The sequence below is a fragment of the Talpa europaea genome, assembly GCF_964194135.1.
Source record: "Talpa europaea genome assembly, chromosome: 5".
In the NCBI taxonomy this organism is placed as follows: Eukaryota; Metazoa; Chordata; class Mammalia; order Eulipotyphla; family Talpidae; genus Talpa; species Talpa europaea.
The window spans coordinates 136,070,434-136,085,399 of record NC_140071.1 but is presented as its reverse complement, the minus strand read 5'-3'; the positions used below and the strand labels follow the sequence as shown (position 1 = coordinate 136,085,399).

At 45.2% G+C, this 14,966-nt stretch overlaps 1 protein-coding gene across 1 annotated transcript in view; it reads right to left on the bottom strand.

The window, feature by feature from the left end:
* FAM184B (family with sequence similarity 184 member B) overlaps nt 1-14,441 on the bottom strand; it is a gene marked incomplete at both ends in the record, with an annotated part of 62,596 nt that extends 48,155 nt beyond the window's left edge. The window contains one exon of the mRNA XM_084233381.1: nt 14,295-14,441. Within this exon, the coding sequence (XP_084089507.1) occupies nt 14,295-14,441 (147 nt within the window). The remainder of the gene's footprint in view (nt 1-14,294) is intronic.
* Between the last annotated feature and the right edge of the window lie 525 nt (nt 14,442-14,966).

The following is a 14,966-nucleotide window of genomic DNA, read 5'->3' as shown; positions in this document are numbered from 1 at the left end:
AATCAAGTAATTCAGCAAAAAAAGATTATCAAATGCTGGAATGGGTTGCTGAGAGAGGTTGTCACTCTGTAAGTCTTTAAAAATTGACTAGGATTAAAATATATAATTCACTAGCTTTCCTGATTATTAAAAAATAAGCTGCTGAAAAAGGGGAAGGATGAACAATCTCATCTCAATCGATACCCTCGGCAAGCAGTGTCTCCAAACACCATTTCCTACTAATAAGAAATAAGGCTGCTTGGGTCAATGGCTGATCCCAGATTTGCAGCAGGAAGGGTTGAAGATGGCCCTAAAATATTTTCTTATAGCAAGGAAGGAAAAAGGAGAGAAGCTGTCAAAGGTTATAGGGGTCATTTCAAAGGACCATGGAGCCAACACTTGAATATCAAAGATGCACATCAATATGAACAATACTGGCAATGGGATGAAACATATTAAATCCATAAATTTATAGTGATGTGCTCCTCCAAAAAAAAAAAAAAAAAGCACATTGGTCATCTCTGGGGGGTGTCAGGGGGAAAAAACCTTAATTTTTTAATGTAGATAATCAAGATATATAGTAAGCATTTGTTTTGCTTTTCCACTGTGAACTGTACCACCAGAAAACAAGATCAGTGATGAATAGTTTTTCTTAGTAGAATTTTAATTGTGACACCAAGATGAAATAATAGAATTTATAAATTATTAATACCGCAAAAAGAGGAAATCAGCCAGCCAGTATGCACCTCCTAATGGAACTTCACAACACTTCCTAGGACCTTTTCTTACCAAATGATTGAGTCTGAATTGGTGCAGTCTTCTAGACAAAACTACCAACTCATAGGAAATACAATGACAGAGGAACATGTTAAAAAGCATTGTAAGGGGGCAATCAGCAGAATCCAATCGAAACCACAGGACAAATACCCCAGTTTCTTAAATTGGTAAAGATGTGTGTGCATGTGTGTGTGTGTGTGTTTATATCTGTGTGTGTGTTTATATAAAACTACAGATTAAGGGAACTTAAAAGACCTATCAACCAATTGCAATATATAAACCCTTAATTACATCCTCATTTGAAGAGAAAATTGTAAAAACATTACGTGACAAAAGTACAAAACAATATGAGTACTGGAAGAAAACCTGGGTTAAATATGAACACGGACCAGCTATTTCGTGGTGTTAAGGATTTACTGTGCATTTTTTTCAGTGTGATAATGCTATTATGGACATGCTATAAAATAATACTTATCTTTCAGCATACACTCTGAAATATTTGAGCACTTCTGAGATTGCTTTAAAATAATCCAGATGCAGGAAGTAGCTATGGCTCTAACTGAAATAAGATTAGCATACATTGATCATTTTTGAGGCAGAACAAGGGGAATACATTTCAAGATTCTCTCTAATGTTATACGTGCTTAAACATTTTCACAGCAAAAAGTTGTTACAACAAATATCTTGCTTGAGAGCTCCTAATTGGTTTAACCCAAATGAACCACATGCAAAAATCAATTATGCCACAATTTTTTTAAAGAAGGAAATTCAGGGCCTCTCTGCTGGCCTAGGAGTTAAGTCTCAGCGTTATCACTGCCACAGCCTGAGTTGATCCCCGGCCAGGGAGCTAACCCACATATAGTACAGCAGACCTCTCCTATTTCACCCACTGTTCCCCTTAGCAGTGTGCTCCAGTAAATCTGCCTGTTCTGCTCCCCACTCTGTCTTGGGTGAATCCTTTCACTCCCCATCCCCACCTCTGGCCTATACCCCAGTTCTTCTATGCAAAAAAAAAAAAAAAAAAATTCAGGTGCCTCCCTGGTGGTGCAAGGGGGTTGAGACTCAACCTATGAAGCTATCTGCAGCCTCTGCAGCATGAGTTCGCTCCCCAGCCAAGGAGGTGACCCACAGGGCGCAGCAGACCTCTCCTGACTCACCCACTGCTCCCCTCAGCAGTGTATTTCGGTCAGTCTGCCTGTTCTGTTCCCTGCTCTGTCTCTGGTGAATCCTCTCACCCTTCACATCTCTGGCCTGTATCCCAGCTCTTGTATGAATAAATAAATCTTAAAAAAAAAAAAAGAAAATTCAGCTGCAAGGAATTCTGAGAAATATGATTTTAAGCTTTCCAGCCTCTGCAGCACATACTTGAAATATGTGTGAGTGAGATGATCAACAACACTCACCCTGGTGCAGCCATTAGGAAAAAAAGTATGGTGGTTTCTCAAAAAATGAAAGATAGAACTACTATATGATCCAGTAATCCCACCTCTGTGTATTCGCTGAAGAATATGAAAACACTAACTCAAAAATACATAAGCACCCCCATGTTCATTGCAGCACTTCTCACAATAGCCAAGTATGGAAATAGCTCAAGTGCCCAACAACAGAGGAATGGATTAAGCAGAATTGATACACATACACAATGGAGTACTACTCAGCCATAAAAAAGATGAAATCTTGCCACTTGCAACAACATGGATGGACTTTGAGGGAATTCTGTTCAATGAAATGTCAGAAGGAAAAAGACAAATACTGTTTGGTTTCACTCTTTTGTGGACTATAGAGGAAACAAAAACAAACCTTTAGACACGGACAACAGAATGGTGGTTACCAGAGGGACAGAGGAGGAGCAAATGGGTAGAAGGTTGGTGGTGGAGGATGAATGACATTTGGTGGTAGATGTGGTGAGAAAATATAATCTTGGAACCTCTAAAGTATTGTAAATTAACGCTGCCTCAATTAAAAAGAAGAAGAAATAAGCCCCAGTTTATTTATAATAAATAATCTAGATGCAGAAATTTATAGATGCTCAAATGACAGCAGCTCAAATCTGTAATTCAAACTCTGACCTCACTCTTAAAAAAAACATTAAAAATGGCCAACTGTCTCCATGATATTTTGACTTGGGTGGCTCAGAATATCTCCAACCTCACACTGAAATCAAAATTAATGGCCTCTTTCTCCCTCCCAAAGAGCCCTGCCCTGCTATGAACCAGCTTGTGACCTCACAGAAGCCTTTGGGTTCCACTCACCTCCAGTTTGCAAACTGGGGGAAAGACTAAATTATCTCCAGGTCACTTCTAGCACAAGGAGTGTAGTAAGGTGCTAAAATTGGCTCTTTTTGTCACTACTAATGTAATTATAAATTGTTTTCAAAAACAAGCCACTTAAAAGGGACTCGGCGTCTATGTTTTCAGTGGCAGCAATCTCACGATAAATCGCGGTATCGGTTTTGCCACCATTGACCACTCATCCAATCCTGGCAACGAATGGCAGCGCAATTGGATAATATTTCACATGATTGTTTTCAGCTTGGGCTCCTGCATCCTAGAATCAACCAACCCAGAAGCTAAGTGCCTATCTCCCTGTAGCCGCAGCCAAGATGCTGTCTGTTGCCGTGAAGATAATTTAGACACCTGGGTTTTTCCAGGGTCCATGCTTTTGTATCTGTTTCAGAAATATGACAGGTGCAATTTTTCCAAAGTGAGAGGAAGAGATAGTTTTGACCCCTAGTGCGTGCGGAAGCATCAGCTGAAGGGTGACATGTCATTTTTATTGCGTAAGTGAGGGTGCTCCCATGGCGAGGTATAAGGGGTGATAAATAAGATTCTGGGAGGTTGTTTGATGGCACTCAGCGGGAGACAGCTTGAGTGACAGCCACATGCTGCCCGGGGTTTTCTGCACACTAGTCCTTCCCACAGCAGCCGGGCCTGGCACACCCATGGCGCTGTTTGATTTCAATTTCTCTCCCTCTTAGATAGTTAACCTGATTTAATAGGTAAGACAGTCAAATAAGCTTAATACAAATGGGAATACAAGATAACTGGGAAAAGGAGGATCAGGAATTGAGAACATCCCCCAGGCAGAAAGACAATGCATTTTAAATTCAGTTTATTTTTCCTTGGGGCAGTATGAGTCTGAGTAGGCATCCTCTCCTGTTCCTCCAGATTGGAAGGAAATCTGACTTGAGTGCAGTGGGAACCCCTGTGAGTTCACGGGGGCAGTTCCAAGGGAGACCTAGGCAAGTAGTAAGGCTGGAACCAGAACCCGGTCTTCTGATGCTGTTGTGGACTGAATTGGTGACCCTCCCCACATTTATGTTGAAGCCCTGAACCCCTTTAGGAGGCCCTTAGGAGGTCGCTAAGGTCAACTGAGGTCATAGGGAGGGTCCCTGATCCAATAGGATTGCGCCTTTATAAGGAGAGGAAGACATTAAAAGTTAGCTTTCAGCAGAGTTGTTAGCTATTGCCTTGTTATACTTTCTGTGAAGCATGATTAAGTAAAAAGCAACCTGACACATTAAAAAATATATCTATATATCACTTCCATCTACCAGGTCAGAAAAAATTAATCAATTCTAGTTGATTTGGATATCCATTGCCAAATAAGCAGGAGAAATTTTTTTTTAAATATTTTATTTTATGTAATTTTTACAACATTTTTCATCTTTGTACTACAATGTATACATTTTCATTTTGGTTATATTCCCCATACAATTGCACCCCCCCTTATTTTGACTCTAGTTCTTCCCCTCCCTGTCCCTCCTTAATCCCTCCCCCTCCCCCGCCCCGCCCCATAGTGTGTCTCTTGTTTATAGTTGCTTGTTGATTTTGATTATTACTTTGCATTGATTAGTCTTTTTCCTGGTCTCTTATTTAGGTTTTCTAAATTCCTGCTATGAGTGAGACCATCCGGTATTTTTCTTTTTCTTTCTGGCTTATTTCGCTGAGCATCATCCCTTCCAGCTCCATCCATGTTGCTGCAAACTGCATGTGTTTATCTTTTTTGAATGCTGAGTAATATTCCATGGTGTATATGTACCACATCTTCTTGATCCAGTCATCTATTTTTGGGCATCTGGGTTGTTTCCATAGGTTAGCTATTGTAAAGAGTGCTGCTATAAACATAGGCGTGCAGGTGCCCTTTGGAATTACTGTTTCTGTGTCCTTTGGGTAAATCCCTAGGAGTGGAATTGCTGGATCATATGGAAGCTCTATGTTTAGTAGGTCCAGAAATCTCCACACAGCTCATGTTCACTGCAACGTTGCGTAAAGAGCAAAGACCTGGCCATGCTGTGTTCATCAGTGTGGTCTTGATAAAATAAATGACAGTGTGAGAGTAGGTGAAAACAAATAAGCAGTAGAAACTCTAGGGATCTTTCCACATGTTACAGCAGAAAGGCCCAGTGAGGACACAGGGAGAGGACACTGTCTGCAAGCCAGGAATAGGCCCTGACCACAACCAAGCCAGCCAACACCTTGATATTGTCCCCCTCCCCACCCCCCACCCCACCACCCCCAAACTCCAGAACTGGGAGGAAACGAACTGGTATTGTTCGAGGGCCTCTGTCTATGGTATTTTGTTATGGCAGCCTGGGCTGACTCAAACAGATGCCAACATCCAACTCTCTGTACTGGGCTCTCCTCACCCAGGAGAGCCATCCCTATAAGACACCCAGGCCACCAGTGACCGGTGACAGTGATCACCTTCCCTCTTTTCACACCCCACCACATGTCAACACTCCCTCTTGTGTGCTCTCCTGATGGCCACCTTCACCTGTGCCCATGGACCTCTCTGAAGCTCTTTCTCGGGCTCTCTTTCACAGGCTGGCAATCCCCAAGGTTTGCTGTCAACAGCTTTCCTCTCTCACTCAGCAGATTCTCCCTGGGAAACCTACTAGGACACCTATTCCACAAGGATCTCGACCTATCTCTTCCAGTGAGCTGAAGAACCCGGACCAGAATCAGCTCACACCAAATAGATGAGTAGATGAACAAAAAGACTTTCTCCTCTGAGTGATACTTGCTAAAATGGACTCTTCAACCCAGCTATCCTTCATCAGCTCCAGCTTGACTGTTTCAGACAAGGACAGCCCACAGGAAGGATGCAGAACAACCACCCCAGAGCCTAGTGCCTTAGGACAAGAAGCAATTATTTGCATGAAGTGAACTGTGGTTGAGCTGTTCTAGGCCGAACTGAGCTGAGTGCATCTGCTGACATTTCAGATTTCAGGTTTCAGTCTTGGCTGGGCTCAGACTGTGAGTTCAGTTCTCATGCTCCCTTTAGGCCAGGCTGGGGGCAGGGGCACTTGGCACATGCTTCCCTCAGGGCCGCCACATGGCACAAGCACATCGAGGGCCTCTGCCCGGGTTCACAGCTTACCCTGCACACACTGGAGCAAGTCTCAGGGGAAGCCCGCCTTGAACGGGATGAGGAAGTCGTCTCTGTACATGGCATCATCTGGGGGACAGGACTGAGTATTTGCTGAACGATAGTGCAAACATCCAAACTGACACAACTGTACAACATATTGCCTGTAAGACAGCTCCTTCCTTGAACGCCTTACACACTCCTTACATCTTTCATGTGGGAATGTCCTCTTCCCAGGGGGACAGTGGCTCAGTGCTGGTTCTTCCCCTGACTGCCAAGCACAGCTACCAAGAGCCCACCATGCCCTGGGCACCAGTGTGCGGGGTCACTCACAACGAGGAGACTGGACACTGGACAGTCCTTCTGAGCACTCACCTCCTACACTGGAAACAAACTTCTCTGTATCGGTCTTTTTGGGGGACAACATCTCATGGGCCCTGCTATGAGCCATGTCTGTGAAAATGATACAAGAATTCACCAAAGGGAAGAGTGTAGCTCTTCTTTCCTGAGGCCTGGGATAGATCATCTTCAGACTGAACATGTGCGCACACACACCCAACTGCACACACACAGCCCTATACTCACTTTTAATCTGCTCCCTTCTATTTATTTAGGCTGTCTCCAGATAATTTGATAGGCTTGCTCTGGACAAATAGGCCTTGCTCCAGGGGGCTGAGGACAGGAATAGCGAGTCTGGACAGAAGCACTTTGGCAACCTGAAGAGGAAAAGCTTTGCAGGATGAATGTTGGCAGTATTGCTGGCTCTTGCTTGCTGGATTAATTTCTCTCTTAAAAGAAAGCTGACCCATTTTTTCCAGGCCTGCAGCCCTAATGGACTCTTATTCAGAGGCCATCCTTCTTCCACATAAAGACCTGTATTGTGTTTAATGATAAGCCTTTTAATGTAATTTTCTATTTCTGGGTCGCTGGGAAAATGCCATTAGTGAGTTTGCAAGCACAAGGAAAAGCAGATGTCTGAGTGGCATGCTGCTCAAGGGCAGAAGCCCTGCAGGAGAGAACAAAAGTCAGAAACAGGTTCTTCTTTGCTTTCGTGGAACTGGTTTGCCTTTACTAAAATGGTGATCTAGACAAACCTGGCCTTGGGAATGTCAAGAGCTCACCCACCCCCAGCCTCGCAGAGCATGCTCCTTACACTTCAATCACCTACAAATGCCTGGGTGTTCCTCATCATCATGACGTCTTCAGTAGAGTGCAAATCCAGACCAGAGGCAAGGGGAAACTAAGGCGGCTGCCTTGGCCACCCCTGCAAGCCTGAGGGGTCCTTACTTGTTAGGGAAACTGAAGGCAACACAAGGAGAAACAGGAAAACTGCTGTGGGAAGATGAATCTTTCCTGTACTGCCTGGAGCACTTCAGCTCTAGTCCTAACTCTGCGTATCTGCTCAGCAAAAACGAAGCCTTGCGGTTAACCAGCGGTGCCCTCCTTCGCAAAGCCATTTATTGCTCATTTCATTACTCCACCAGGCTCTTCCAAGCTCAACCTCAAGTGACCTTGACAAAGCACTTACTCTAGGTGAACACATTTTATTCCAGGTGAAATGGGAAGCCAGTCGTGGCTCATAAACAGGAGAATGACAAGCTCTGGCTTATCTGTTAAAAGACACTTCTGGCCACTGTGCCAGGGGCCAAGGGTGGACCACAAGGAGGCCACAGCAGCAGCTAAGGGGCCAGGGATGAGGTGGCTTGGACTAAGGTGGAGATAGAAATGGAGCTGGGTTGATAATTTCTTTAGGGGGTAAAGTCACCAAGATTCGCTTCAGAACTGGATTGAAATAAGGAAAGGCCCAATTTGGTTTATTTGTTTTACTGTTAACAGGTTTATAGACATTTAATTCTCATATCATACAATTTGCACACTTAAATCATATAAGTCTATCCATGCTGTTCGGCATGCCCACAGAATTGTCTAATCATCACTATAATTGACTTTTTAATATTTCTATACTTTCCTCTCCTCCAAAAGCCCCCCTCACCCCTTAACCACCGCCTCCCATTGTGCATTGGATCATACTTCATTGATCGAGTCCTCAACTGAGGGACGTTTAGTGTGTTTGTAGTTTTTAGCTTTTCTGAATCACATGGCTATGCACACTGAGAGTGCTAATGTTTGTGGGGGAGTCTGCATCTCCCCTCTTGGGCTGATGTGTCCTATGATGACTCTGTTTGCTGATGGAGGAACTGCCAGACTGTTTACCAAAGTGGCTGCCACCTTATAGGTTCCCATGAGCAGAGGATGGAGGTTTAATTCGGGTTGAAGTTCACTGAGGCTGCTGTGTGGAGAAAGGCTTGGAGGAAGATTAGGGGCAAAGGACAGTGGCAGACACTGGAATGATTACGCCAGAGGAGGCATCTTAGGAGGGCTCAAAGACACCCAACTTACTGTGCACTTCCAACATTTTTAATGACAAAAAGGATTTTTGGAGGTGGCCCTCTTTTACACCATGAATTGCATCATTAAATTAAAACAATGCTAACAGAGCGGGCTTGTTAAAACAGATCTGCAGTTTCAAATCCAGAATCCTAAAACAAATTGGTATATGACTGCATAAACGTCTGTCCCCAGACAAGCTCCGGCAAGCAGGATATTTTCGGAGACACTCAGGGAGTCAGAGGGTGCAATAAAATGTCCACACCTTCAAGCCATGAAAACACAGGGCTCAAGTGGCAGCCTGTTCCTGAGGACGCCCAAGGGACAGGCCCCGCCCCTCCTGCCTTAGGATCCTGGCCTGGCTTCCTGGCCCCAGAGGAGGCCTGGCTCTGCTCCATGAGGCTGGTTTTGACAACTGGACAGCGGTCCTGTCCCTCTGCACTCCCTCCAGCTCCTCCAGTTCATCAGGGGGTGGGAAACTGACATCTGACAAGCTTTTGCTCTGCCCTGCCCAGGCTTAAACTTACATTCCTTAAGCCATGGAAAAGTCACAACAAATCACCAAGGACAACAAAGGTATTTTTTCCAACTACGGATAAGGAAAGTTGGTCCCTTGGAGTGGATGGCATGTCAGCTGATACTAGCCATGTCAGAAGCAGCAGGAAGAGTAGTCCAGGTCCATCCCCAAACTTTGTGAGCTCTCCTAGCCTCTTCACTTTGGAACCCTATTTCATTTGCACCTGTACTTATTAGCATAAACATGAGAGCTTTCCAATAAACACAAGTTTGGATTTAGTTTACACAGGTAGGAATGGTGAATCACTGGCATTAAGAATGTAATCATTCTTGACAGGAGAGGCTTCCAGTTCTAAGCTGTCCTGTGCTAAAGAGAGGCTGATGCTGGAGGAAGACCAAGCAGGGTTTACCTCCCTCGTTTATAAAGAATGTGCTGCAGAGATGCAAAATCTAGGTACCCATTGTTAGATGTTCTTTATCTGGCTCCTTTTCACCGCCGGGTATGAAAAGACTGGCTGTACATCAAGGCAGCAGAATTCCTGTATAAGCAACAGGATGAAGTTTATTCTTAAGTCTGTGAAAATCGCTTTATCTTTTTGCCTGCTAGACCAGACCAGAGTGGGAAGCATTCTCAGGAAATTTTGCAATATGTACACAGTAGGAGGGAAGGATCTACAGATAAACATTTCGCTTCCACTCAAAGCTTACCCACTTGCAGCTTAAGATACTCTCTCAAATGATGGAAATATTTGTTACCATAACACCTCACCAAAGTCTCAATATTGGACTTAACCTAAATTCTTTGTATTGGGTCTTAGGCAAGTCTAATAAAAAAAAAATCCTTCCTCTCCACTGAAGTAATAGGAATATAAAATCAAGGTGTCAAACTTTTTTTGATACCAAAATACTATGTTACCAATAAGAGTAACACTGGAGAGTATGCTTATACCCCCTGGCAAGCTGGATTCCCCAGTATTTACCCACCTGGTCACAAGGCTGGGTCAGGAAGCTGTTCCTCACAGCACTGCACCCTGCAAAATCTATAGTCAAGTGTGTGCTCAGTCACTCCCTGAGCCAGAAGCAAGGAAGGAACAAGAGAAGCTCTGTAGACCCAGTTCTTACTCTCAGCCTCGTCAACTAATACATACATTCCCCCTCACATGGGAAAAGCAGAAAGATGAATAATAACTAATGCACAATTAATACATGATTAATAATAGAAGCTCTTCAAAGGATTTTCTTGGGGGATGTGAGACTTGAAAGACGATAAGTAGGATTCAACTTCAGAGCTGAAGACATGTTGGAGAGGAAACAACAAGAGGACAGATAGGAAAGTGCACCCATGGCGGAGGAAGGAAAAAAACATCCGTCTCTATGGTTTGAGAAGCGGCTGCCTGGGGTGTAACTAGATTTTCTGGACAATGTAAGATGGTGTGGTGACTTTGGAAAGTGGTTTGGCAGTTTCTTAAAAAGTGAAACATAAATTTATCACACAACCCAGCAATTCCACGCCTAGGTATCTACCTAAGAGTAATGAAACGTTGTGTCCATACAAAGACTTGCACAAGAATGTAATGTTTGTAGCACATTATTCATAATACCTCCTAAGTGGAAATAGCCCAAGTGTTTATCAATTGCTGAACAGAGAAGCAGAATGTGCCACATCCACACAATGGGATACTACTTGTCAATAAAAAGGGATGAAGGAATGATACATGTTGCAACATGAAAAAACGTAAAAATATCATGCTAAGATTTAACAACTAAGTGAAAAAAAGATAGATTGGAAATTGCACATATTATTGTATCTCACTGGTATGAAATGTCCAGAAAAGACAAACGTATAGAGACAAAAAGATTAATGGCAACCCAGAGTGGGGTGGGCTGTAAATGGACATGAAGGGTGAATATTTTTGGATTGGTGGATATGTTCTATGATTATCCTTAGTGGTTTGGCAGCTTTATATCATTACTAAAAAGTATTAATTTGTATTCTTAAAACAGGCGTAATTTATGACATATAATTTCTACATCAATCAAACTGTAAAAATTAAATTCTCAAAGTCAGACAGAAAGGAAGGAATAACTGCAATTTTTGAATTAAATATAAACCTACTGAAATTCTAAAACTTTTTTTTAAGATTTATTTATTTATTTATTCATTCATTCATTCATTTATACAAGCACTGAGTACAGTCAGAAGTGCAGGAGGGTGAGAGAATTCACCAGAGCCAGAGTGGGGAGCAGAGCAGGCAGAAGGACCGAAGCACATTGGAGGGGAGCAGAGGGCGGCAGGAGAGGTCTGTGCGCCATGTGGGACCCTCTGGTGGCCAGGGAGCAGCTGAGGATCGAAGCAGCGCTGCAGAGGCTGGCAGCTTCGCAACCCAGCACTCAACCACTACGCCACTGGGGAGGCCCTGAAATTCTAAAACTTAATAGCTGGGACTGATAAACTCTTTAGAGGACAGGCAAATAAAAAGACAGATTAAAGAAATCACTCGGATGTAATTCAGAGGGTAAAAAAAACATTTTTAATAACATTTAGGGTATGGAAGTCTGTTTAAGAAAAGGGTGCAGGCCATGGCAGAATGAAGGGAAAATCACTGACAATTTTCCAGAATGAAAGAGAGTCTGAGTTCTCCATAGAAAGTATACAAACAACTGGAGGGCTCTGATGAATATCAAAGATAAACAAATCTAAATCTGAAATGCTCTCAAGAGAAAAGGCAGATTATCTAGTATGATGAGATTGGTAGAATTTGTACCAGCAACAATTAGTGTCAGCAGTCAATGGAGTACTGTCATCCTGTAACATGATGAGGCTGTCCACTAGAAATTTATAACCAATTAAGTGATCACCCAACAGCGAAGACCAAATAAAGACATTTTCAACTACAGAGACACACAGAATTCCCTCTATCACCAAGAGCCCTACAGAAATAATCATTAAAGGATAAACTTAAGCCAGAAGAAAAACAAACCCAAAAGGAAGGCTCTCGATTCATGGAAAAAAATAGTAGCAGAATTAAAGAAATGTCAGTAAACTTAAATTTTTGACTACAGAAGTGATTTTAAAAAAGAGACTGCACATAATGATAAGATGGGGCCAGGAGCTGTTAAACGGGTAGAGTGTGCAAAGTGTGTAGGGTTAAAGAATTACATGATAACTTTCTTAGACAAATTATGTCATAAAAAGCATGTGTCAAAATAAAAGACAATTTTGAGAAGAACAGAAATAAAGCCTAAAGCTTTCAAGCCAGCAGTGGAAAATGAAGAAACACTGATCATTTTGCTAATCTAATAGGAGGCAGGCAGGAAGAAAAAGAATGAATAATGGTAGCAAATGAAAAAATATAAAATGGGATTGAAAAAAAAGAAGGCCGAAATGTATTAGTATTCACAATAAATACACAAGGATTACATTCACCTGTCAGAGAAGCAAAAAACAAAACCTTAGCAAAGATTAAACACAAAGAGATGAAAAATGTCATGCAAAAGCCAAAAGAAAGGTGGTTTATCAATCTCAAAAATGCCTAATTTCAGCAACTAGCATGGAACATGGTAAAGAGAACACCATGTAAGAATTAATTGTGATTTCCAATGCAGAATATGCTTTGAGAAACTCCTACCGTGCTTCAGATCATACCTGCTTTCTTCACTACCACATATCTTCAATGCTTGGCCTATTAGAGGTATGTCATGAAGATGAACGAGTGGACCACTTACCACATTTAAGGAGATGAGCTGTCACTTGGTTTGTCACTTCACAGGGTGCATGGCCACGTCTTATTCAGTTTTGTGCCATCAATATTGAGCACCGCAATTGGCACATAGTAGGCACTCCATACAATCAAACTGAATTCAAGGTTTGTCCCTTCCATAAGAACCTGCCCAGAATGCCTTCCTTTGCTTCTATTTCTATTTTATTTCATAATTTAAAACATCCAATTTAGATTACACAGCAGTGTCTTTTGGGTTTGTCTGCATATTTCAAACCTCATGTCTCCAAAAGTATTTTAGATTCTTTGCAGGTAGAGAAGATGCCTTTATACTGTGCTCAGCACCTTGAATGGGTACCTTTTTGGATGGGTGTCATTCCATGAATGCAGATTAGCTCAGTGATGCCAGTCCCGCATGCCACACCCTCCAAAGGGTATCCCCAATTCCCTTTTTTCCCCATCCTTGACTCAAGAGACTACTGGAGATAGGTTCCTAGACAAAGAAAAAGAAGTTCATTGGAAGGGCAATTTCAGCCCTCTATGCTTCTTCCTCTGGCAAAACAGTCAGGGGGAAACTGCCTGTGGTCCTGGTTGGGGGGAGGGGCTGGGTAGTGAGGAAGATGACTTGTCCCAAGCACTACAGGACAGAGCCTGCATCTGACCTTCCACTACAGCAGGCGTGGTGACAGAAGTTTATCTCCAGAGCAAAAGGAAATCCCAAGGCAAACAGCTAAATTCACCCATTGGGGAGGTGTATACAGGACAGAGAAGGAGGGGTGCTGTTTTCATGGACAAGGCCCACGAAGGGGAAGTGGCAGAGGGTTGACAGAGGGCGTGGGGGGCATTTTCTCGCTGGTCTGGGGAGATTCAATCTATGGGCTGGAATGAGGGTAGGGAGAAGCTGGCTGACCTCCCCAGGGCCTTTGTAATTCCATAATCAAATAGTGAATGGTGCTTTTCCAGGTTTAAACTCCTACATACATCCACATGCAGTTTGATAGTAAGTCCCCTGGGCTGCCTTCCAGGTCTAGTACGGTGCCACGCAAGCCGCTGGCACTCAGCGAACCGCTCAAATATTTGTTGAACGAATAAATGAATCAAGTGTTTAAACAGAGCCCACATGACCGCCCTACAGCGATGAATGAAATCAAAACATTCCAGGCACGATCACTTGAGCACAGCCAGCAAAGGCACACACACACACACACACACACACACACGCGCGCGCACACACACGTGTGCACACACACGCGCGCACACCCCATCACCGATCCTAGTCCCCCCACATTCCCACCGTGGGAGCCCCGGCCACCCCGGCCACCTGCGCAGCGCAGGCTGCAGGAGTTTCCTGGGCAGGCTCCTGGCCCCCTCTCTGGGCAGGTGCCTCGGGAAGGTCAAGTCACCACGACTGAGGGCCGCGACCTTCCAGGCTGGCCTCAAAGTTTCTGCCGGGATTCGGTCTGGGCCTCCCCAGGCACGTCCGCGCTCCCTGGGCAGCCCCGGGCGCCCAGCTGGCCGGCGCGCAGCCCTCGCCCTTCCTCCTACCTTGGTGAGCTGGGCGATCTTCTTGCACATTTTCACGTGCATCTCGGGATCGCAGTCGGTTCTCCAGTCCGCGCCGCCGCGGGCATCGGCTTTGGAGCCCGGGCAAGTCCCGGGCGCGTGGATCTTGCTGTTGAGGGCAGAAGCCATCGCGGAACGCGCGCTGCCCTCCAGGGCTCTCGCCGGGGTCCGCGCCGCCCGCGGGGCACGTGCGTGCGCGCGCGGGGCCGTCTCGGGCACTGCAGTCCCCCGTCCGCACCGCCGCGCGGCCCCTGCCGGGCCGGGGCGCCTCCCGCCGCCCGCGCTCCGCGGGCACCCGCACCCTGCGGCGAGGCGCCCGCCGCTCGCACGTGCCTCCCGGGCCCTGCGCGCCGCGCCCCGCGCGTGCGGTGTCGCCGGCCACCGGAGAGCTCGCGCGGGGAGCGCCGGCCGTGGACAGCTTCGCGCCGGCCGGGCGCGGCGCTCTCGGACACGTGGGAGGCGTCAGGCTCCGGGCTCCGCGGCGACCGACCCCGCCCGCGGTGGGCATCCCAGGCCGAGGAGGCCGGGCAGCCTTCCTCGGGCCTGGGCCGCCGGCGTGCGCGCCTGGGGAGCGGCCCCTGGCTATTGGCTCTGGGGAACCAGTGGCCAGGAACCTGGCACCTTGTCCCTCGCGCTAAGTCCGCGCCTCAAGCG